The 26,120-nt window shown below is 42.1% G+C and overlaps 1 protein-coding gene and 1 long non-coding RNA gene across 2 annotated transcripts in view; one reads left to right on the top strand and one right to left on the bottom strand.

The window, feature by feature from the left end:
- Positions 1-14,440, top strand: part of LOC128702882 (probable G-protein coupled receptor Mth-like 3) — a 33,080-nt gene extending 18,640 nt beyond the window's left edge. The window contains exons 6-9 of the mRNA XM_070102523.1: positions 4,685-4,881; positions 6,386-6,554; positions 13,268-13,357; positions 14,042-14,440. Of these exons, the coding sequence (XP_069958624.1) occupies positions 4,685-4,881; positions 6,386-6,554; positions 13,268-13,357; positions 14,042-14,306 (721 nt within the window). The 3' untranslated portion in view covers positions 14,307-14,440. The remainder of the gene's footprint in view (positions 1-4,684; positions 4,882-6,385; positions 6,555-13,267; positions 13,358-14,041) is intronic.
- Positions 14,441-23,277: 8,837 nt separating this feature from the next.
- LOC138855129 (uncharacterized) overlaps positions 23,278-26,120 on the bottom strand; it is a 114,521-nt gene continuing 111,678 nt past the window's right edge. Inside the window, exon 4 of the long non-coding RNA XR_011394292.1 lies at positions 23,278-24,159. This is a non-coding gene — a long non-coding RNA (uncharacterized lncRNA). The remainder of the gene's footprint in view (positions 24,160-26,120) is intronic.

Raw genomic sequence — 26,120 nt, 5'->3', positions numbered from 1 at the left:
TGACCAAAAGCTTCAGCTGTGGGTCATCATTTGATTAAGACCCGCTTCAGGAAACGCTTGTTTCCTGACAAACCTTATCTTACATAATCGGTGTACACCTAGCTACACACCTCTCGGTGTATATACAAGAGATATACAACTCTCGGTGTATATACTCAGTTACACGCCTGTACTTGTGAAATAAAAATCATTATATTATTATTATCATCTGAGTGTATATACCCCGCGTCATTGAGTATGAACATTTTTCTTGAGGCGAGTTTTAGTCACATGATCCGCTCCATGGATGTTTTGATTATTTGGCGAAGGTATTTCACTGGTTTACAGATCAAACTCAGAAAAATCCAACTACGTTCATTCATAAACTTTACTACTGTGTGTATGAAGGATTCCTCTATAATATCCCACAAGTACATGTACAAGGAATACAGGCCTCGCTGACATCAGTGATATATTGTAGAGAAAATCCCTTGTTATACAGAGTATTTCGGACAAATTAGGTCAGTTGTATCTCAGGATGCGACCCACACCAGTTAATGACTCGCACCCAGGTACCCATTTTACTGATGGGTGAATATGGACATTAGGTGTCTTATGGAAACACGTCCTTGTGTTTTTCAGCCGTACCGGGGATCGACCCCCTGACCTTAGTGTGTGAGCTGAGTGCGCTAGCATCTGCTTAGCGGTAGAGAATGAGATGGAAGTGATCAAGAAAAAGAGTAAGCCACCGTGGCAGTTGACAGAAGGGGAGAAAGAACACCCTAACAGCTGGAACTTCCCAGGGGTAAAAGTAGATGCAGAAATATGTTAAATGGTAACCTGAAAAGACAAGAGGGAAATGAGAAAAGGAGAGCAAACACGAACAAAGAATGTCTACATGGTGACCATTCTATAAATGGGGATTGTGTAGATCGTTGAGAGCATAGTAACGAAGGCAATGGGTCACGGCACGACAAGGTGGAAATTTGTTTCGTATAGAGGCTCCAAGGGAAGAGGAAAAGTTCCAAGGCACAAACAAGCCTTGGTGATGGATGAGTAAGGCTGAGAGAGTAGCAGGAGGGCCTGGTCACCATAATCGAGTTTCGATAAAACGAGGGCTGATGGTGGCTGCAGAGCACGATCAGCTCCCAGGAAAGATGAGCAAGGGAAGGTTTAAGGTTTGGCTGTGAAAGTTGTCCCAGAGAGGTAAGTGAGGCAGGTTAACTGACGGCGAGATAGAAACCTGACTGATCACGGTGGGCCATAGAGATACAAAGGATGATCGGAGACCAGAGCGTAGTGCAATTTGGGAGTTTTGGATGAAATTTAAACCCATGTGTGGTGGCCCTATGGAAACACGGCCGACGATGCTGAGAAACGCAATAGGTGACAGTCAGCCTGTAGAAGCTCAAAAGAGTGAACCAAATATTGGGTGGAAGAACAGAGGCCAAACATTTATAAGGAGAAAAAGTTAGCTTAGAAACATCCCTGAGGGACACTTTCAGCTTGGAGTCCTGGGAAAGCATATTGACTAACACGGAAATGTCTGTCGTTAAAAGTTCTTGGAAGGATGGTGATTGCCTGGAGGTCAAAGGGCCTCCAGCAAAATAATGTATATGCCTTCTCAAGGTCAAAAAATATAATAACTTTGAGATTATTGGAACGAACACACTCCGGGATCCAGGAACGACCTTACGCCAGTTTGACTAGCGACTGTTGTGAAAGTCTCTAAATACCAATTAAAGTCGATTTATGAGGCGTTCCATCATTTTGTACTTGAAGAGTGGGGCATAGTGGGAGGCATCAGTTCTGTAGTCCGTTTCGGGGAGAACAAGGAGATTTCCCAGCTAAGAACTCCGCCCAGAAGAGGTGTAAGAGGAAACTACCGACGTAAATGTTTAACATCGAATATGAATGTCATCAGGCCCAATGATCGGCAAGCTAGCGGTCCGTCTTGGAAGAAAAGGCACCAAAAGTCCGACCAACTCTCTGACTTTGAGGAAAGAAACGAGGGGATATGGACCCTGGGAAATACGGACCGATGGTGCCAAGTTCAATGGCAACGTAGGGTTTGCTATATCAACACCATGACCTAGAACAGAGCCGGGTCAGGAGAGTATTTACCTTAACCTCTACCCCGACTGACCTAGAAGAAGCAGAGGTGATGGTGGGCAGTCTCCCAAGCGTTTGTTCACGGATAACGGCAGCATGACGCTTCTGCTTAAAATCAACAAGCTCAGCTCTTACATGCCCCATCGCGTTTAAAACCGGATCAGAGCACAACAGGAGGATAAGGCGCATTAATGCCTCCTGGCGGGGTGAATGAAGGGTATAAACATGTCGAGAAGATGAAGTCATAACGGAGGATGAAGGAACACTAAAAGCAGTAGTGGAGTAAAGATCCAATCCGACTTTAGAGGACGGCGGTAAAGGAAAGAAGAAGAAGATTCGGAAAATGATCGCTGTCAAGTCTGGTAGAACAGACCAGGTGAACTAGCAGTGGAGGAAGAGCAGACTGATATATCAGAGAGAGATGAGGATCAAAATGGGTGGAGACCCGATTTAAAACATGGAGGGGGTAGGGAAGAAAAGCCTCCAACTGAATGCCAGGGAGTCACAATGAGACCCAGGAAATGGGCATTAAAATCACCGAACAAGGTGGTAAGGGATGAAACAAGAAAAGGCAAAGCTAGAAAATGCTCGAAGGAGAGAGATATAAAGAACATAGAAACCACTTATTCGTGGATACGGGATCATGAATGAGCAGGTATGGAAAATAGTTGACAGTACGGAATATCATTAGAAGAAGCACTTCATTGGTCCCATCTGAGAAAGGTCAAGAATACAAAAAATAGCCTGAGATAGGTTGGAAAACAGCGAAATAATTTGTAAGGCACCCAGGGGAAAACCTGGAAAGCAAACTTGTACCCTGATTCCCCTGAGGCAGGATATTCCATGAAATAGGCCTTACATGAAGAAAAACGAATCTGTAGGTAAAGCACCTACGGACTAGAGTTAGAGTCAAGTGGTGGCTTAAGATGTTCCCGATGGAGCGCGTGGGGTTGTGAAGATGGGAGGAGAGGGAAGAGAAGGAAAAAGTGAATCAGTGTCCATGAATTTAGTCTCTGCAATATACAAATGGTTCAAGTGTGAATTCAAAGATGTGGGAAACCATTGGATAGGAGGAGGAGGGGAGTAAAGATTGGGACAGTAATACTGTCCAAAGTTAGAGGGGAGGGAAAAGTGTAAGGGACTGAGGTGGGGGGGGAGAAGAGGTAGAAACCTGGGAGTGAAAGAGGGAGAAACTTGGGAGGGGACGGGGTGGAAGGGATGTCAGGAGGAGGGTGAATCTACTTGTAGAGCCAGAGAGAGGGGAAGTAGTCAGAGTGGAAAGGTAACGTGGAGGGTGAGGGAAGGAAGGGGGCAAAGCAAGATTTGAGCAATGTGGATTTTTGGACTCTGAGAGAGGGGCGTTGGTATTACGACAGGTCTTGTCGATTACTTGGGGGGAAGGAAGCAAGATGAGAACAGACTGTTGTATGGGACGAGCCAAGACAAAGCAAAAGGACTTATCCTGAACTTGGGAGGGGTAACAATAGAGGATTGCAGAAGATGGGACCCCTAGAAGTGGGGGATTTTGGCAGAATAAGAAACAATGGGTTTACTCCCTTGGAGGCGATGAGAATGCCATAGCATAAGGGAGACCTTCTGCTTTTTTTTGAGGCAAGATTTACGTTCATTTGCCGACCTGGCAACGGGAATGGGTGAGCTTCATTACAAATGCAAGATTTTGGATGACTCAAGATGTATTAGGAATTTGGCACCACCAGACTTTGGGCATTCGGCCAAAATAGACGAAATTTCTTTGAAAAACGAAAGCTACCCAAATTGTGTTAGTATCACTTCGAATTGTAAACATTTCGAATATACAGAGGCGGGAAATCGGAAGCTAAAGGCATTGCAAGGGTTTAACGCCTCCGCCCGGGCAGGAAGGACATAAGGTCTTAACTGAGGTTGGGAGATTCTGGAGTTCCATGTTCAAAATGTTTCAATGCCTATTGAATAATTCTTTTTATCGGTATTGGGGCGAAAATGACAATACTTTTACAAGTTGAGAGAGATGTTTTTCAATATGATAGGAGTATAACGATATCGGGGAGGATCATGAGCTGGATTCTGACAGTGAGATCATAAGAAAAAGAGGAAGGGCAAAAGGGAGGGGTGAGGAGGAGGAGGAGGAATGGAAAAAGGGGAGGATGGGGAGGATGGGATAGGGGAGGGGAGAATGGGGGGTAATTAGGTTCGGTCTGAGGAAGAAGACCGACAGGGCTAATTCCTCAGACCAAGAGCCTCTTCACCTCGCCAAGGAGCCCCCCTTGAAGAGGAGTGCGCTAGCAGTCGAGCTACGGGACACCTCTTACTTGCCCTCCCTTCAAGAAAACAGCTTTCCCCGACTATTATTATTATTATTATTAATGGTTTAGGACTGTCCATTTTTAATTGTTCCACACATGGTAGTGTGATTTTATATTCCTCTCCATTTATAAAATAGTTTAAACCCAAATTAGCATCTTTGATAAAAGAATACTTTACGGAGCAATTAACTGAGGTATTCATAAGAATGTTTAATGTATTAATAATTTTATCTTGAAAATAATAATTTTATCTAACCACTGACTACTGTATAGCATAATAATAATTTCAGAGCCACTGCACACAGCATACCATTAACCGGCATCTTGGCCAGTGATGGAAAAAGATTCAAGTTATATTCCGTATATGCCTGGGGAGGACCTATGATCATAACGGTTGCTGGCATAATACTGGATACTCTTCCTAAGGTTCCAGCTTATAGTCACTTAATTCGTCCTAGAATTGGAGAAAGGTCTTGTTGGCTCCCTAGTAAGTATTTCAATTAAGAACCGTCATACCTCTTAAAATTTATATCTTAATTTTGGTATTTTAGAGTTTGTTTTATTAATAGTTTTAGATTAGGATTATTGATCAGTTTAATATCATTATCTGAGAAAGTTTAAATTCAGTGCACGAGTCCCATATTCTTAAGCTTTTTACATGTACATAAGCTCATCCTTAAAACACAAGGTCATACCTCATCAGAATAAATTCAAATTGCAAAATTTTCATTTCACTGTACGAATCTACATCTTGATGTAAACAAAATTAATTGCATTATTGATCTTCCTGGGGTATGCTTTTGTAATTAGGTACGAACAGTACACGGTTTTAACTAGTTTAGTACATCTAACCACATGTTAAACCGATTAATATTTAAAATTTTAAAATTTAGTTTAAGCGACGTGATTCGCTTACTATGAGACCTGGTCACAGACCGGGCCGCGGGGGGCGTTGATCCCTGAAACCCTCTCCAGGTATACGACAGAGTGTAGACTGATACAGTATACACCAGTACATGCTATCTTAACCAGTAATCGAATCAAGTGTTTCAAGACAAGGGGATTGAGACTCGAGGAAGGCAGATTCAGGCTTACAATCATAAAACAGACAGATAAATACCCGTTAAACAGTTTAGATAGAGCTCTCTAAATTTTAATTAGGTTGCCACCATGTACTTTCTATAGGTTTGTTCCTGGATGTGTGCTTGCAGTGAAGATCACCTGGGACTAAGGTATGTTCTGACGATTTTGTGATTTCTTCTTGTTTTATTAGTAAGCATTCAATTATCCCGTAATTCTATGTAAATGTACCACATACAGTCCGTCACTTTTATTTATACTCCTAGCGTTTAATGTTATTCCAGCGAGTACACCCTGAATGAAATTATATATATATATATATATATATATATATATATATATATATATATATATATATATATATATATATATATATATATATATATTATATATATATCTATCAAAAAGAAGCGCTCAACTTTCAAGGGTAGAGTGGACAACAGAGGAAGAGTTAGTAAGGGCTGTATTACGAACACGGGTAAAGTATGGCCTGCGACTTGGTCGTAATGGGTTTCAAAGTGGAACAAACAAACTTAGCAATATTATATGACTTATATCCTTCACCAGATATAATTTGCCAAATATATACAAGCATGTACACTATGTACAGAGGTTGAATAGTAAGTGTTCCACACGGTGACAAAAAAATGGCAAAAGTAGAAGCCAGAGAGTGCACCGTAATCAACCAGTAACTCTGGCAAATTTGTCAATTCGTTATCTTTGTAACAGGGAATATATATATATCCAGTTATATATTCATAATAACACAGTATTTCCAGTATTAAATACAGTCAAATAATAAGTCTCGCTTTTGTCTTTTTAAGTATAAATCAAAGGAACATTTATAGGGAGGTACGTAGGTCTTATACTATAAAATAAATTCAGTAACGTTTCATTTATTTATTTTACAGGTGATAAAGAACGCTTGGCACACTTTTATGGCATAGTGGCGCTGCTGTTTGTGATGAATATGCTTCTATTAGGACATACCGTTATCATGCTGTATAAAGCTGGAAGTGCATTTCGGTGCTTTGCAAGCCAGGTCACTGTTAGTGCATTTAACCGAAATCATCTTGAAGGGTATGTTATTAATTCTATGTAATAACAGTATTTTCATTACTGTTAAGAGACAGACAAAAATGTACAAAATACTGTACATCAAAGCAATTTACACCCATTACTCACCATATGTAGTAATTCTGGAAAAGGAATAAAATCGGAAGCTGTGTTCTTGTAACTAGAGATACCGATCATACATCTTGCCAGCATTCACTGCTCTGAAGCTTTATACTGTATAAACTTCAACCTTTCTCAATAGGTTTGGACATCATTAATTCAACTTTAAAGCAAAATTTTACTGGAAGAGGCTACTTTGATCATGCAACTGCCAAGAGGCAGTTGCATGATTGAAAAATATATTACATATTAAAATGTGATGCTATTTGGACACTTCGAGAAATTTCGAGGGAGGGGGGATGTGAACAGCCGGGGGAGTGACGCCGGGGGACGCCATTTTGTAATTTGTGAGCACTGATTGTCGCTGAAAATTTTGCTAATAATTCGGCGTCTTCCGAGCCAGACTGGGGGGTTTGGGCCTGAATTTGTAATAGGAACCCGTGTTAATGTCCCCTGCTGAAGAATTAGGCTAGGAATTTGCGGGACCTCAAGAATTACGTGTGGATGGCAGAAAATAAGGGATACGACCATCACTCACAGGGAAGTGTGCCATTAGTCCTTGCGTTTAGATCTCTAACTGGCCAGTGTAGGGTCTAGGTGTTGTGGTGTGATCCATCTACAGTAATGAAATGGTAAGTGGTAATACGAATTTTGTGTACCCAGCAAGCTTAATCATATACAGTCCACAATTTTAAATTGCCAGAGTAGCTGGTTTTAATACTGTAATTAATTTAACGAAAATAAGAAAAAAAAATTGGAGTAAGTTAAACAAGTTAAGAAAGCCTAGAGAACGTATGGATTTGTCAGTTAAAAACAGAGTAGGGGAGTTAGTAGATGAGAAGAGGGAGGTATTAGGTAGATGGCGAGAATATTTTGAGGAACTTTTAAATGTTGAGGAAGAAAGGGAGGCGGTAATTTCAAGCACTGGCCAGGGAGGTATACCATCTTTTAGGAGTGAAGAAGAGCATAATGTAAGTGTGGGGGAGGTACGTGAGGCATTACGTAAAATGAAAGGGGGTAAAGCAGTTGGAACTGATGGGATCATGACAGAAATGTTAAAAGCAGGGGGATATAGTGTTGGAGTGGTTGGTACTTTTGTTTAATAAATGTATGAAAGAGGGGAAGGTACCTTGGGATTGGCGTAGAGCAAGTATAGTCCCTTTATATAAAGGGAAGGGGACAAAAGAGATTGTAAAAATTATGGAGGAATAAGTTTGAGTATAACAGGAAAAGTGTACGGTAGGGTTATTATTGAAAGAATTAGAGGCAAGACAGAATGTAGGATTGTGGATGAGCAAGGAGGTTTTAGAGTGGGTAGGGGATGTGTAGATCAACTGTTTACATTGAAGCATATATGTGAACAGTATTTAGATAAAGGTAAGAAAGTTTTTATTGCATTTATGGATTTAGAAAAGGCATGTGAGAGTGGATAGGGGAGCAATGTGGCAGATGTTGCAAGTATATGGAATAGGTGGTAAGATACTAAATGCTGTAAAGAGGTTTTATGGGGATAGTGAGGCTCAGGTTAGGGTGTGTAGAAGAGAGGGAGACTACTTCCCGGTAAAAGTAGGTCTTAGACAGGGATGTGCAATGTCACCATGGTTGTTTAATATATTTATAGATGAGGTCGTAAAAGAAGTAAATGCTAGGGTGTTCGGGAGAGGGGTGGGATTAAATTATGGGAAATCAAATACAAAATGGGAATTGACACAGTTACATTTTGCTGATGATACTGTGCTTATGGGAGATTTTAAAGAAAAATTGCGAAGGTTAGTGGATGAGTTTGGGATTGTGTGTAAAGGTAGAAAGTTGAAAGTGAACATAGAAAAGAGTAAGGTGATGAGGGTGTCAAATGATTTAGATAAAGAAAAATTGGATATCAAATTGGGGAGGAGTATGGAAGAAGTGAATGTTTACATTATTATTATAATCAAAAAGAAGCGCTAAGCCACAAGGACTATACAGCAATGTGAATGTTTACAGATACTTGGGAGTTGACGTGTCGGCGGATGGATTTATGAAGGATGAGGTTAATCATAGAATTGATGAAGATAAAAAGGTGAGTGGTGCGTTGAGGTATATGTGGAGTCAAAAAACGTTATCTATGGAGGCAAAGAAGGGAATGTATGAAAGTATAGTAGTACCAACACTCTTATATGGGTGTGAAGCTTGGGTTGTGAAAGCAGCAGCGAGGAGGCGGTTGGAGGCAGTGGAGATGTCCTGTCTAAGGCCAATGTGTGGTGTAAATATTATGCAGAAAATTAGGAGTGTGGAAATTAGGAGAAGGTGTGGAGTTAATAAAAGTATTAGTCAGAGGGCTGAAGAGGGGTTGTTGAGGTGGTTTGGTCATTTAGAGAGAATGGACCAAAGTAGAATGACATGGAGAGCATTTAAATCTGTAGGAGAAGGAAGGGGGGGTAGGGGTCGTCCTCGAAAAGGTTGGAAGGAAGGGGTAAGGGAGGTTTTGTGGGCGAGGGGCTTGGACTTCCAGCAGGCGTGCATGAGCGTGTTCGATAGGAGTGAATGGAGACGAATGGTATTTGGACCCGACGATCTGTTGGAGTGTGATCAGGGTAATATTTAGTGAAGGGATAAAGGGAAACCGGTTATTTTTATATAGCCGGACTTGAGTCCTGGAAATGGGAAGTACACTGCCTGCACTCTAAAGGAGGGGTTTTGGGATATTAGCAGTTTGGAGGGATATGTTGTGTATCTTTATACGTATATGCTTCTAAACTGTTGTGTTCTGAGCACCTCTGCAAAAACAGTGATTATGTGTGAGTGAGGTAAACGTGTTGAATAATGATGATGAAAGTATTTTCTTTTTGGGTCACCCTGCCTCGGTGGGAGACGGCCGACTTGTTGAAATATATATATATATATATATATATATATATATATATATATATATATATATATATATATATATATATATTTTCAACAAGTCGGCCGCCTCCCACCGAGGCAGGGTGACCCAAAAAAGAAAAAATCCCCCAAAAAGAAAATACTTTCATCATCATTCAACACTTTCACCACACTCACGCATTATCGCTGCTTTTGCAGAGGTGCTCAGAATACAACAGTTTAGAAGCATATACATGTATGCATAAAGATACACAACATATCCCTCCAAACTGCCAATATCCCAAACCATTCCTTTAAAGTGCAGGCATTGTACTTCCCATTTCCAGGACTCAAGTCCGACTATATGAAAATAACCGGTTTCCCTGAATCCCTTCACTAAATATTACCCTGCTCACACTCCAACAGATCGTCAGGTCCCAAGTATCATTCGTCTCCATTCACTCCAATCTAACACGCTCATGCACGCTTGCTGGAAGTCCAAGCCCCTCGCCCACAAACCCTCCTTTACCCCCTCTTTCCAACCCTTTCGAGGACGACCCCTACCCCTCCTTCCTTCCCCTATAGATTTATATGCTTTCCATGTCATTCTACTTTGATCCATTCTCTCTAAATGACCAAACCACCTCAACAACCCCTCTTCTGCCCTCTGACTAATACTATTATTAACTCCACACCTTCTCCTAATTTCCACACTCCGAATTTTCTGCATAATATTTACACCACACATTGCCCTTAGACAGGACATCTCCACTGCCTCCAACCGTCTCCTCGCTGCTGCATTTACCACCCAAGCTTCACATCCATATAAGAGTGTTGGTACTACTATACTTTCATACATTCCCTTCTTTGCCTCCATAGATAACGTTTTTTGACTCCACATATACCTCAACGCACCACTCACCTTCTTTCCCTCATCAATTCTATGATTAACCTCATCCTTCATAAATCCATCCGCCGACACGTCAACTCCCAAGTATCTGAAAACATTCACTTCTTCCATACTCCTCCTCCCCAATTTGATATCCAATTTTTCTTTATCTAAATCATTTGATACCCTCATCACCTTACTCTTTTCTATGTTCACTTTCAACTTTCTACCTTTACACACAATCCCAAACTCATCCACTAACCTTCGCAATTTTTCTTTAAAATCTCCCATAAGCACAGTATCATCAGCAAAAAGTAACTGTCAATTCCCATTTTGAATTTGATTCCCCATAATTTAATCCCACCCCTCTCCCGAACACCCTAGCATTTACTTTTTACAACCCCATCTATAAATATATTAAACAACCACGGTGACATTACACATCCCTGTCTAAGACCTACTTTTACCGGGAAGTAATCTCCCTCTCTTCTACACACCCTAACCTGAGCCTCACTATCCTCATAAAAGCTCTTTACAGCATTTAGTAACTTACCACCTATTCCATATACTTGCAACATCTGCCACATTGCTCCTCTATCCACTCTATCATATGCCTTTTCTAAATCCATAAATGCAATAAAAACTTCCCTATCTTTATCTAAATACTGTTCACATATATGCTTAAATGTAAACAGTTGATCTACACATCCCCTACCCACTCTGAAGCCTCCCTGCTCATCCACAATCCTACATTCTGTCTTACCTCTAATTCTTTCAATAACCCTACCGTATACTTTTCCTGGTATACTCAGTAAACTTATTCCTCTATAATTTTTACAATCTCTTTTGTCCCCTTTCCCTTTATATAAAGGGACTATACGTGCTCTCCGCCAATCCCTAGGTACCTTCCCCTCTTTCATACATTTATTAAACAAAAGTACCAACCACTCCAACACTATATCCACCCCTGCTTTTAACATTTCTGTCATGATCCCATCAGTTCCAGCTGCTTTACCCCCTTTCATTCTACGTAATGCCTCACGTACCTCCACCACACTTACATTCTGCTCTTCTTCACTCCTAAAAGATGGTATACCTCCCTGGCCAGTGCATGAAATTACAGCCTCCCTTTCTTCCTCAACATTTAAAAGTTCCTCAAAATATTCTCGCCATCTACCTAATACCTCCCTCTCCCCACCTAACTCCCCTACTCTGTTTTTAACTGACAAATCCATACTTTCCCTAGGCTTTCTTAACTTGTTTAACTCACTCCAAATTTTTTTCTTATTTTCATTAAAATTTCTTGACAGTGCCTCTCCCACTCTATCATCTGCTCTCCTTTTGCACTATCACCACTCTCTTCACCTTTCTTTTACTCTCCATGTACTCTGCTCTTCTTATAACACTTCTGGTTTGTAAAAACCTCTCATAAGCTACCTTTTTCTCTTTTATCACACCCTTTACTTCATCATTCCACCAATCACTCCTCTTTCCTCCTGCCCCCACCCTCCTATAACCACAAACTTCTGCCCCACATTCTAATACTGCATTTTTAAAACTATTCCAACCCTCTTCAACCCCCCCACTACTCATCTTTGCACTAGCCCACCTTTCTGCCAATAGTCGCTTATATCTCTGCCGAACTTCCTCCTGCCTTAGTTTATACACTTTCACCTCCCTCTTACTTGTTGTTGCCACCTTCCTCTTTTCCCATCTACCTCTTACTCTAACTGTAGCTACAACTAAATAATGATCCAATATATTAGTTGCCCCTCTATAAACATGTACATCCTGGAGCCTACCCATCAACCTTTTATCCACCAATACATAATCTAACAAACTACTTTCATTACGTGCTATATCATACCTTGTATATTTATTTATCCTCTTTTTCATAAAATATGTATTACTTATTACCAAATTTCTTTCTACACATAGCTCAATTAAAGGCTCCCCATTTACATTTACCCCTGGCACCCCAAATTTACCTACTACTCCCTCCATAACATTTTTACCCACTTTAGCATTGAAATCCCCAACCACCATTACTCTCACACTTGATTCAAAACTCCCCACGCATTCACTCAACATTTCCCAGAATCTCTCTCTCTCCTCTACACTTCTCTCTTCTCCAGGTGCATACACACTTACTATAACCCACTTTTCACATCCAATCTTTATTTTACTCCACATAATCCTTGAATTTATACATTTGTAGTTCCTCTTTTCCTGCCATAACTTATCCTTCAACATTATTGCTACTCCTTCTTTAGCTCTATTTGAAACCCCTGACCTAATCCCATTTATTCCTCTCCATTGAAACTCTCCCACCCCCTTCAGCTTTGTTTCACTTAAAGCCAGGACATCCAGTTTCTTCTCATTCATAACATCCACAATCATTTCTTATCATTTGCACAACATCCACGCTCGTTCAGACTTCCCACTTTGACAATTTTCTTCTTATATATATCTATATATATATATATATATATATATATATATATATATATATATATATATATATATATATATATACTGGCAGTTTCCTACCAAGTCATGGTGACACGAAAAAGAAACATTCACCATCATTTACACTATAACTGTCTTGCCACACAGGCGCACGGATACGACAGTTCAGATGATCCCCCCAAAAAGCAAATATCCCCAGTCCTCCTTCAGAGTGTAGATACTGTACTTTCCACCTCAAGAGCTCAAATCTGGCTAATCGGTTTCTCTGAATCCCTTAACAGAATGTTACACTGCCCATACTCCAACATCTCGTCAGGTCCCCAAAAATTTTGCCTTCACTTCTAACACGCTCGCACATGCCTGCTGGATGTTCAAACCCCCTGCACACAAAAACCTCATTTTTATTATTTTCCAGGTTCTGGCAGCGTTTAACTCTCTTTATTTTGATGGCACTGTGTTGGGTGACAGAGGTTCTCTCATGGAAGTTCCCGGCACCTGGAGTTTGGTAAGTTTCCTATTAGATGTTTAAAACTTTTTTTTTTCATTCTGAATGAAAAAAAAAGACGAAGTACACTTGCCTGAGGTAAGGGAAGAGTACAACTTTCAACACATGTATAAATACAGGATTAAATGTAAGCACTTAGTAATGGGTAATGGCAGTGCCACGAAGCTACATTTGCTAGACAGATAAAATCACATTATCATTTACTAACAGCAAAAGGGTACCCATGTTCCAATAAATAAAGTATCTAGACCAGATAATATAAAACTTATGGGAAAGTCGTCATAAGTGACTATACATGCTCACGTTAGGTTTAAGAATATGGATAGCAAAAAAATAAGAGTTCAGCTACGATATTATTGGCATAAGCTCTATTTTCCGGTGATTTGATTTCAAACTAGTTGGTTTATTTCAGTTTGGAAATTAGATTCTTGTGTAGTTCACTTTGTTCATTCCCAGTTTAGTGCAATAATGGATACCCCATAACTATTTTGGTTAACTTTCAGAGCATATTTAGGCAACAAACTGCATTTACATCATGTACTGCAGACACCTGCTCGTTGATCTTGATCTACGTTCTATGACTGACACGCACGTACCGGGAAGAGCTTTTAGTAGTTTGCAGATTTTATTTTACATTTTATAATATATATAAATGATTAATTTTACAATAACATTTTTCTTCAGGTTCGCTACAGATGTTCTGAACTCACTTCAAGGATTCATCGTGTTTCTGATCTTCATAAACAGCAAAAAGAAACGTGAAATGGTGAAACAGACTCTAAATGGCGCCGTGAACACTGTTTCTAGCGCAGCGAGGAAGTTATCCAAGAGTGATGATCTTGTTGCCACCTGGCACGTAAATACATCCTCCTTAAGCTTATCAGTGAACGAGGAAGAACTAAGGACAAAAAAATCACTAACGGAAAATCAGGAATTATCATCAAATTAATAACTTGTATATTGGTCTCAGAGAGACTCGGTTACTGAGGGTTTACGAAAATTAGAGTTACTAATTTGTAATTAGAGAAAATACTATAGTGTAACTACAATAAAAGTGAATATAATTAAGTTATATAATACTAATTCATGTAATACATTATTCCCGCTCCAATCCCTGACATGAGAATGATGATAATCGCAAGGCGTCCCTTGCTGATATTGAGATTATTATTATAATCAAAAAGAAGCGCTAAGCCACAAGGGCTATACAGCGCTGCAGGGCAGGAAGGAAGCGAGGGCATCAGGTGGCAAAAGGGAGATGGATGAGTAATAGGTTACGGATAACAGCGGGGCAGTGGATGGTGAAAGGGTAAAGGGCAGCAAGAGACTGAACTAGAAAGGGCTGAGGGGAGTGTGAAAGGTATCAGAGTTTGTGGAGTAAATCAGTCGTTGACAAGAAGTCAGTGAGAGAGTCAGGATTAAAGGAGGGTCCATCAGCAAGAAGGGAAGGTAAAGAGAGAGTAGTAGAACAAAGACGACGTTGGAGGTAAATTCTGCGTGCTCGTTGATAGAGAGGGCAGTCTAACAGAATATGGCGAATCGATACTGGAACTTGACACTGCTCACAGAGAGGAACAGGGCGCCTCTCCATGAGATACCCATGAGTAAGACGAGCGTGGCCAATGCGAAGGCGGGAGAGAGTGGTCTCCCAACCTCGGCACTGATGACAAGAAGACGGCCAGTAACCTATGCTCGGTTTAATAGAGTGAAGTTTGTTACCGAGCAGAGTTGACCAACGTTGTTGCCAACGGGTGTGAAGGTGGGTAGCTATTGCAGCAAAATAGTCCAGAAATGGAACACCTCTATAGGAAATTGGCAGGTCATGTACTGCTGACCGCGCAGCAGTGTCTGCCTGTTCATTGCCCTGTACGTCGACATGACCAGAGACCCAACAAAAAACAATATCTTTATGCTTGGTAGAGATACGGCGTAGCCAAAGTTGGATACGGAGAACTAGGGGGCGAGATGTATCAAATTTTCGTACAGCCTGTAGAGCACTAAGGGAGTCTGAGACTACCACAAATGATGACACAGGCATAGATGCGATATGAATAAGTGCTGCAAGAATGGCATACAATTCAGCAGTAAAAATGCTAGCCGAAGATAGTAAATGCCCTTGCACGACGCTGTCCGGAAACACTGCTGCGAATCCGACACCGTCTGAAGACTTAGAGCCATCTGTGTACACAGCGATGGCATGAGAATGAGAGTGGAAGTGATCAAGAAAAAGAGAGCGGGAAGCCACCATAGGCAGTTGGGCTTTCGAGCAAGGGAGTGAGAAAGAACAGACCCGAACAGCTGGAACTTCCCAGGGGGCTAGAGAAAAGTGAGATGCTACATGAACATATAAAGGTGGTAACTGAAGGGAAGACGAGCGAATGTAGGTGAAGAGAAAAGGGACGGAGCAAACAGGGGCAGCAAACAAATAAAGAATGTCTACTAATATCGGTGACCATTCTATAAATGAAATGATTGTGGAGATCGTGAGTGTACATAGTAGCGAAGGCAATGGGCATCACAGCGATCAGACAAAGATGGAATTTGGCTTCTGCTTAGAGGCTCTCAACAGGGGAAGAGCGAAAAGCACCAAGGCATAAACGTAATCCTTGGTGATAGATGGGGTTAAGCCGAGAGAGTAGCAGGAGAGGCCGCTGAATAAATCTGGTCACCATAATCGAGTTTCGATAAAACGAGGGCTGAATGTAGGCGAAGCAGAGTTCGACGATCAGCTCCCCAGGAAAGATGAGCAAGGGTTTTAAGAAGGTTTAGCCGGCTGTGACAAGTTGCCTTCAGAGAAGTAATGTGAGGTTTCCAGGATAACCTATGGTCAAAGTGAAGGCCTAGAAACCTGACTATCACGTTCGGGGATACGAGAGCCATAGAGATACAAAGGATGATCGGAGATGACAGAGCGTCTAGTGAAAGTAATTTGGTGAGTTTTGGTACTGGAAAATTTAAACCCATGCGTGGTGGCCCAAGTGGAAACACGGTCGACCATATGCTGGAGAGAAACTGCAATGAGATGACAGTCAGCGCCTGCACACGCAATAGCGAAGTCATCAACAGAGTGATGACCAACTATTGGGTGGAAGAACAGAGGCCAAATCATTTATAGCAAGGAGAAAAAGTGTTGTGCTCAGAATACATCCCTGAGGGACACCTTCAGCTTGGACAAAGTCCAGGGAAAGCACATTATTGACTCGAACACGGAAGTGTCTGTCAGTTAAAAAGTTCTTAAGGAAGGATGGTAGATTGCCTTGGAGGCCTAAGGAGTGGGCTTGGGCCAAAATATTATACCTCCAAGTTGTGTCATATGCCTTCTCAAGGTCAAAAAATATGGCAATAACTGAGTGATTATTTGCAAAGGCATTACGAACATACGTATCCAAGCGTAGTAAGGGGTCTATGGTAGAACGGCCCTTACGAAAGCCATATTGACTAGCGGAGAGACTGTTGTGTGTCTCTAAATACCACATTAAACGGCGATTAACCAGACGTTCCATCACTTTGCAAACTGCACTAGTAAGAGCGATGGGACGATAGTGGGAGGCATGTCCTGTAGTACCCGGCTTGCGGAAAGGGAGAACAATGGCAGATTTCCACAGCTGGGGAAGAACTCCTTGTGCCCAAATAAGATTGAAGAGGTGTAAGAGGACTACAAGGGCTGACTGATGTAAATGTTGTAACATACGAATATGAATGTCGTCAGGTCCTGCTGCCGATGATCGGCAAGCTGAGTGTGTTGCCTCCAGTTCCTGAAGTGTAACAGGCACATTATACTGTTCTTCTCTGAGAGAAGAAAAGTCCAAGGGTACTAACTCTCTGGCAGACTTTGAGGAAAGAAACGAGGGGCATAGATGGAGCCCCCGGGAAATACGGACCAGATGAGTGCCAATTTCAATGGCAACGTCAAGAGGGTTTGTTACATCAATACCGGCGACCCGTAGAACAGGAGCTGGGTCAGGAGAGTATTTACCACTCAATTTCCTCACTTTTTTCCAGACTGCATTCATAGAGGAAGCAGAGGTGATGGTGGAAACAGTCTCGCCAGCAAGTGCGTTTAGCATCACGGATGACACGGCGAGCGATCGCACGCTTCTGCTTAAAATCAAGAAGCCTCTCATTGGTTCTATTGTATCGGTACCTGCCCCATGCAGCGCGTATCAAACGTACTGCACGAGCACAAGCAGGAGACCACCAAGGCACGCACTTCTGAGAATGCTTGCCTGAGGTTTGGGGTATAGAATGAGAAGCTGCGGTATAAACTGACGTCGAGAAGAGGTGTAGGAGCTCATCAATGGAGGATGAAGAAGGAACCTCACTAAAAGCAGTGAGCTGTGAGTAAAGGTCCCAAATTTGCCCGATCAAATTGCCAGCGAGGGCTACGGAAAGGTGGTGAATATGAAGAATTAAAAATGATTGGAAAATGATCGCTGTCATGTAAGTCCGGTAGAACAGACCAGGTGAAGTCTAGTGCAGTGGAGGAAGAGCAGACTGATAGATCAATGCAAGAGAGAGTATGAGTACGAGGATCAAAATGGGTGGGAGTACCCGTATTTAAAACATGGAGGGGGCGAGAGGCGAGAAAAGCCTCCAACTGGATGCCACGTGAGTCACAATGAGACCCCCCCCAGAGGAAATGATGGGCGTTAAAATCACCAAGTAACAGAAGTGGTGGTGGTGGTAAGAATGAAACAAGAAAGGCAAAGTCTGGGATAGAAAATGCTCGAGAAGGAGAGAGATATAAAGAACATATTGTAAACCACTTATTCAAGTGGATACGGGCTGCAGTGTAATGCAGCGAGGTATGGACAAATATTTGACAGTACGGAATATCATTGCGTAGAAGAAGGGCACTTTCATTAAAGGTCCCATCTGAGAAAGGATCCGAAGAATACAATAAATTATAACCTGAGATAAGTTGGAAAACAGCTGAGTGTAATTTTGGTTCTTGTAAGCAAGCACCAACAGGGGAAACCTGGAAAGCAACATCTGAAGCTCACCCCGATTACCCCTGAGGCCGCGGATATTCCACTGTAAATAGGCCATGATTGGCGATGAAGAAAATACCAGGAATCCGTAGGGAAAGGCACCTATGGACTAGAGGGGTTATAAAAGTCAATGTGTGGGGGCATTGGAAGATGTTCAAGCAGCGAAGGAATGGAGCGTTATGAAGAATGGAGAGGGAAGAGAAGGAACAGGAAGTGAATCATTGTCCATTGAAGGTTTAGTCTCTGCAATATATTCTGAAATGGCTTCAAGTGTTTCTGAATTCAAAGATGTATGGGAGACCATATTGGAGATAGAAGGGGGAGGGTGAGTAAAGATTGGGGCAGTAATGGACTGTACCAAAGTAGAGGGGGACGAAAGAGTATAAGGGACTGGAGATGAAGTGTGGGGGGGGGGGACAGAAGAGGCAGAAACCTGGGAGGTGGCAGAAGAGGGAGAAACTTGGGAGGGGACGGGGGTAGAAGGCATAGGACGAGGAGGAGGGTGAATCTCCACACTTGTAATAGAGCCAGAGAGAGGGGAAGAACTAGGCACAGAGACTGGAAAGGTAAAGTGTGGAGGTGGAAGAAGGGAAGGAAGGGGCAAAGAAGATTTGAGCAATGTGGATTTTTTGGACTTCTGAGAAGTAGAGAGGCGATTGGTATTAGGTGTCGTACGAGGTCTTGTCGATACTGGGGCTTGTGAGGAAGGATGCGAAGATGTGAGAACTGAGTTGTAGTCGGGACGTCAGAGCCAAGGACAGAAAAAGGATTAGATGCAGGAGTGGCTATGGGAGGGGTAACAACAGAGGAGGCTGCAGAAGATGGGACCCCAGATGTGGGGGGATGTTTTGAAACACGGGGTAGTCTCCCTTGGAGGCGGAGATGAGTAACTGCCATAGCATAAGGGAGACCTTCTGCCTCTTTGAGGCAACGGATTTCATGTTCATTTAAGTAGACCTGGCAACAGCGGGAGTACGAAGGGTGAGCTTCATTACAATTAAGGCAAGATGGAGGTTGACTGCAAGATGTATTAGAATGGTCGTCGGCACCACAGACTGGGCATTCGGCTATAGATCTGCAATATTTCGCTGGGTGACCAATACGCCAGCAATTTCTACACTGTTGCAGTGTAGGTATCACCTTTCGAACTTGTAACCAATGTCCCGCGACATATACAGAGGACGGGAGTTCGCAGCTGTCAAAAGTTAAACGAGCCACATTGCAAGGGTAGCTTCTCTGCCCTCGGGCAGGAAGGACATAAGTGTCTACTTTGAGGATTGGGAGATCCTGGAGTTCCAGCTGTTCAAAAATGTCATTGCCACATGACTGGAAATTCTGTTGGACTATGGTATGGGGCAGAATGACAGTACCACTACAAGAATTGAGAGAAAGATGTTTTTCAATAGTGATAGGAGTAGTATTGATATTCGAAAGGAGAGAAAGATCATGAGCTATGGTAGCATTCTGGACAGTGACGATGCACGTACTGCTCTTGAGAGCATGAAATGAAATATCTCTACCAATATGACGCAGGAGCGCTTTGCCAATACTATGGTCAGAAAGATAGGCAGAAGAAGTCGGTCTTAAAGTAAAGAATTTAGTCCATTGTGTGGTCTGAAACTGAGCATGGAGAGGGAGTGCATGACGTGTCGGTCTTTTCCGAGTAGAATGGGAAGGTAACAAAGGAGCATCATCAGGAGATTGACATTGGCGTTTAAGAGTAGGGCCGGAGTTGGTCGGCGTGAAATTTGCTGGCGATTCGAAAATTGCCATACTGTAGAGGGAGAGGCCGGAAGCATAGTCAAAGGAGAGCGGAGGTCAGACAAATCGAAGGAGTCAGTCAAAGCCCCGGTACCTGAAGCGGGTGAGGAAACAGCACCAGCAAGAGGTACAGGGGCATCAAGAGTGTCCAAAGAGCGGTCTAAAAACAAGGCAGGGTCAGAATGGGGTGCGGTATCAAGAAGGGGCCCGGGGGTAGTGGGTTCATGGATTGGGTTCTCCATGGTTAGGTTACTCCTTTGCTTTTTGTTTTTAAGAAAAAAAAGAAAGAAAAGAAAATAAAAATAAAAAAAAGAATAAAAAAAAAAGGGGGGGAGCGGGGAGGAATAGTTCCCAGGAGGAATGAAGGGGCCGGAAATCTCCCTCCGCGCCCAAGAGGACCTCAGCACCGTTAGTAGTGCAGATGCAGCATGGAACCCATGCCATACCCTACCCTTCATGCCAGTAAACCAGCAAACCGGGATAGCAACCTCACATCTGCTGAGCTACCTCGGTGGACAAAAGAGAGGGCGGCCGGATATCCGCCACAAAGCATACCTCCTTCGGCCACCACCCCCAGAATCCGAAAGGTGGCTTCCAGAGATACACCCGTCGCCCGAAAGACACCTAAAGCTACCCCGGGATATCGGAGAGGGATCGGGACATCCCCATGCGATCCAGATTCCACGGCAAACTATGCCACCGCCAAGAACCTTAACGGAATGAGATGGACCCCGGTATCCTTTCCCCTACCTAGGAACTAGTGTGCCTGTGGGAGAAATCCCAAAGGCCAAAAAGAGGAAGGGCAAAAGGGAGGGGTAGGGAGGAGGAGAAGAAAAGGAAAAAGGGGAGGATGGGATAGGGAGGGGGGGGATTGGGGGGTAATTAGGCTCGGTCTGAGGAAGGAGACCGACAGGTCTGATTCCTCAGACCAAGAGCCTCTTCACCACAACAAGGAGCCCCCCTTGAAGAGGCTGATATTGAGAGGATTATTAATATAATCAGGGGAAAGTTAAACCTGTAGGGGTTATAAAGTATGGAATGGTATGGGTGAGTATAGTCAGATTTGATCTGAATAAGGGAAGGGTAGCTCAGATAACTTTGATCAAGAGCTCTTCACTGGAAGGGATAACTCAGCCAGCTAACTCTTGTTTACCTATGATTAGATTTCATGTCTATTCATTGCTTCGACCTTTTTTTTTACTGTTCCTTTATTCATAGCCTTAATTTCAACTCATTTGACGTAGATTATTTAGTCCTTTCTGAAACCCAACTTTCTGTTCCTCAAACTACACTTCTGCTCCAGAGGTTGTGTGTGCCTATTGCAAAACCGGTCTATACACTGCATGTCTCAGCTACTTTGATCCTCCTCATTATGATTGCACTTCTATTATATTACAGTTTTTATACTCTACTTCCAGTTCCAATTTTCTACTTTACCGCATCTTCGAGGCAGCAACCTTATCTTGGCTTGCATTGTTCCGACAATCCACCTGGTTATGCCCAGGCTTGGAGTAATTGTAATTGAAAGTGAATGTAATTAAAAAAATAAGTAACTTAACTTAAAACGTATTTGTAATTACATTTCTCTGTTGTCAAGCTTATATCTGCTTAAACTACAGCGCAAAACTATGGCATTATGATGGGCTAATGACAAAATTTAAGTATACGCAAATGGTACATAACTGTACATTCAGATGTAAATTTCGTTAGGGTCATGTCCAGTACTTGTGCTGCCAAGAGTCATGTTTCCGGAGGCTTTGTGACTGGGTCAAAGTTTATTTTTGAAAACAGGAAGCCACTAGTTATGAATTCACAAATGGATAAGCCTTCATGGGTTTCATGAACTAGAAGTATTTAGGTCGCTGGGCGATCCAAAATAGAGAGAGAGAGAGATCAGCATCTACCTAAAAGAGCCGTCTGAGAATAAGCTCTTAAAATGTTTAAGTATCCTCTTATTTCATAAGCCCAGCCTCCTCTACTTCAGTTCATGCTCAAGAATTGTGGAGGATGGTCACACAATTCCAATGCACCAAAATAGAAAAATATGTATTCATATTAGCTGGTTTGTGTGTATAAATTTCTGTATGTATGTGCACTTATATGTATATAGGTTTAGAGGGAATAAAAACAAATATCTTTAATGGAGATCATGGCACTAAAGGAGGTTGTGACAGTTCTTAATCCATTTGAAGAGGCAATGGAACAAGTGGAAGAGGAGAAATTAATCACCGTCTAAACAGATAGATCAGTAATTATTGGTCTATAAAAATCCAGGCAGCAGTTATAGATTCTGACCTGTTCTCCTGTGAAGCTTAGGCTAAAGTCTTGCATGAAGCAGTAGTGAAACGAAGATTTAATCCATTTTTAGAGACGACTAGAATTACAGCAGCCCCTCTTTTGACGCTTTCTTGAAGTTGGATTGGCTTCAATTAGAAGAAAAGGAGACAACATGTGCCTCAAGAGATCAGGGTTCTTATTGCAAGCGAATCTGGGAATGAAAAAAAAAGTGAAATAATCCAAAGGGATGTACCATCTAAGCCTTTTCCAAATCCACCTATGAGGCCCTACCTTTTTTCTCGTTCATGCCCCCCTTCAGCTGGGGGTAAACTGAAATCATCAACTGAGGAACTGGAACAGGTTTTGAAAAAGTATGTACAATACAAAATGACTGTGCTCCATTACACGTAGATGCTTTGCCCTACTGGAAGAAGTATCCTACTAAGATGCTTCTCTGAAGAAACGAGCAAGAGAAATGATAGATTGCTCAACCCCTTCAGCACCATCAGAATATTTACAATAGTAGGATTTTTTTTCTCTCCCAGTAGGGCACAAGTGGGACCTGCAACCTTCCTCGAACTTCTCTTAAGCGCATCCTACAAATTTATGAGTACCTTTATTAATAAGTCTTAATAAATTGTTTTAAGTGAAAATGGATGTAACTTAGGTAAGTTGTTGCGCACTATTAGAGCCAAACTTATTTTTCATTTGCAATTTTCTGCAACAATTCTAAGCCTGCTCAGCTTCTAGGTGCAGTTTCTTTACATAAACTGTAATGAATGAAAAGAAATATTGTTTAACAGTAAAGTACATTATGTGATACGAAGCTTATTTAGTTATTTGTAATCTCGCTGAATTATTTGGTGGATTTAGTGTAACAAATATTATGCATATGTTCTCCATCTGTTCGGCTCTGACTTTAATTGTAACTAATGGTATTCTTGTGCATTGTTCAAGTACTTACATTGAAATACAAAATATGAATTAAAAGGTTTTCATATTTCAAACATCTAACAATGATTTCAACAGCAGTAAATTTGAAATAATTTAAAATAATTTAATACAAAATTCCAAGTAACTGTAATTGTAACTTGTTATCCTTCTGATTGTAACTGAAAATTTGGAAGAGTAATTGAAAATGTAATTTAATTCTCTTTGAATCATGTAATTACTCCAAGCCTGGTTATGTTGGCTGGTGCCTTTGAACAGGAGTCATGAACAGAGCTTTCCTTGCTGTGTATCCTGCAGTGAAAGGTCTGAAAGTTGCCGGTATCTAGTCTCTGGGAATCGTTGCCTCCACCAACCAGAATGGTCGCCCTTATGTCCGACCTCTTAGCTGAATGGGAATCTGGAGTGTAAAATGCTGTGAAAGTTTCCCTTTGCACTACATGTTTCCCATCGCGGGGCACTCCGACTCTTTCCAGTGAAGACGAGCTGCCGTGCCAAGTCTGTCCACTCGTTCTCTGTCTCTCAGGAAGGTGGCGTGCGTCCCTCCCTCGACTCCAGGCTACCTTTCGTTTGATGATAGCCGAGACAGTTTCACTCTCCTCGATCCCAAGTAACTGACCCCAGCACGGCCACGGACTTAGAACCCGGTACCGGAGCTCGCCTGCCCCCTCTGGTGCCTCTGACTCCTGTATGATCTTGACTTTAGGACCGGCTTCACTCACAACGCCTCTACACCAGCGGAGTGACTCGAAGCTGTTTGCCTGTTTAGAGCAGGTCGCTCCTGCCTGTCCCAACTAGTGGATCACTATGACAAGGTCCTAGATGCTGTAGAGGATAAACAAAATACAGATGTAGTATACACAGACTTTGCAAAAGCTTTCGACAAGTGTGACCATGGTGTAATAGCGTACAAAATGCGTGATAAAGGAATAACAGGAAAAGTTGGTAGATGGATCTATAACTTCTTGGCAAATAGAACACAGAGTAAGAGTAAACAGTACAGTCTGAAGCAGCTACGATGAAAAGCTCTGTTCCACAAGGCACAATACTCTCTCCCATTCTATTCCTCATCCTCATATCTGGCAAATATGTAAGCCAATAGCTCTGTGTCTTCCTCTGCGGATAACACCTGGATTACCATGACAGACCTCGATTGAAAACACCGCAAGACTCCAAGCGGACATAAACCAAATCTTCAAATGGGCAACTCGAAACAATATGAAGTTCAATGAAGAGAAATTTCAACTACTCAGATATGGAAAACTTTAGGTAATTACAACTGTATCAGGGGATGCAACAAATTCTAACTATACAACAGAGCGAAAATGTAATGTGGGCTTGGGAATGATAATCTCAGAGGATCTCGCCTTCAAAGACCACAACAATGTATCTACCGCATTTGCTAGGAAAATGACAGGATGGATAATGAGAACCTTCAAAACTAGGGAAGCCAAGCCCATGATGAGTCACTTCAAATTGCTTGTCCTCTCTAGGCTGGAATGCTGCTGTGCACTAACTGCCCCCTTCAAGGCAGGGGAAATTGCTAACCTGGAGAGTGTACAAAGAACTTTCACAGCACACATAAGTAGGATAAGGCACCTAAATTACTGGGAATGGTTGAAGGCCCTCGATCTGTATTCCCTGGAGCGCAGGCAAAATACATGATAATATACACTTGGAAAATCCTAGAGGAATTAATACCAAACTTGCACACGAAAATCACTCCCTATGAATGCAAAAGACTCAGCAGGAGATGTAACATTCACCCAATGAAAAGTAGGGGCACCAGGAATACACAGAGACAACACAATGAGTGCCTGGGGCCCAAGACTGTTCAACTACCTCCCAGCATACATAAGGGGGATTACCAATAGACCCCTGGTTGTCCTCAAGAAGGCACTAGACAGGCATCTAAAGTCAGTACCTGACCAGACAGGCTGTAGTTCTTACGTCAGTTTGCATGTGGCCAGCGGTAACAACCTGATTGATCAGACCCTGATCCACCATGAGGCCTGGTCTCGGACCGAGCTGCTGGGGCGTTGAACCCCGAAACTCTCTCCAGGTAAACTACAGGTAGGCATTACCTGAATTATTACCTGCAAGTAATTTGGGTGAAGTGGGAATTGGTTACAGTAGGTCACCGAACTGTCACTCCCTCGATGCCCACTCACTACCACTCACAAAAAAAAAGCTTGACCTGACATTAAATTATTACAATATTAAATATTAATAGCAGTAATGGTAAATTATAAAATAGTGTGGACTGTATATGATTTTAGAACAATAAATGTTATACACAGTAGCTTATCATTTGTCACAGGAAGACAATGCTGACTGAAAACACCCCAACATTACCCCAACAGCTAGAATTTATGAGGGCCAATGCAAAAACTACTGTACACTATGGTTATGCATTACTTAGCTAAGGTATGCTGCTGGGAAAATCGGAGTCCTCGATTTTTCCAAGCTTGTTGCCGAATTGTAAGGGTTTTCCAAACTATCCCAATTCTTCAGCAGGAACATGTCAGCAATTTCTAAATTACGGATTGAAGCCGATATACACCAACTGACCTTCGAGGACGCCTGATTACATTGCACAATTCAGACCAGTTTTCAGACAAATTCATTATGGCATCCCCTTGTCCACGTCACTCTGCGGCTGTTCTACACCCCCCCCCTTCATTCTAAATTTCTCTAAAGGGTCAAATCAACATCGCATTTTGTTACACAATGTATTATTCAAATTTGCACATGCTAAATTTAGGAAAATTCATAATTTTCCACAA

This window comes from Cherax quadricarinatus, chromosome 82 (genome assembly GCF_038502225.1).
Source record: "Cherax quadricarinatus isolate ZL_2023a chromosome 82, ASM3850222v1, whole genome shotgun sequence".
Taxonomy (NCBI): domain Eukaryota; kingdom Metazoa; phylum Arthropoda; class Malacostraca; order Decapoda; family Parastacidae; genus Cherax; species Cherax quadricarinatus.
The sequence above is the reverse complement of the archived record's forward strand: the minus strand, read 5'-3'. Positions and strand labels throughout refer to the sequence as shown.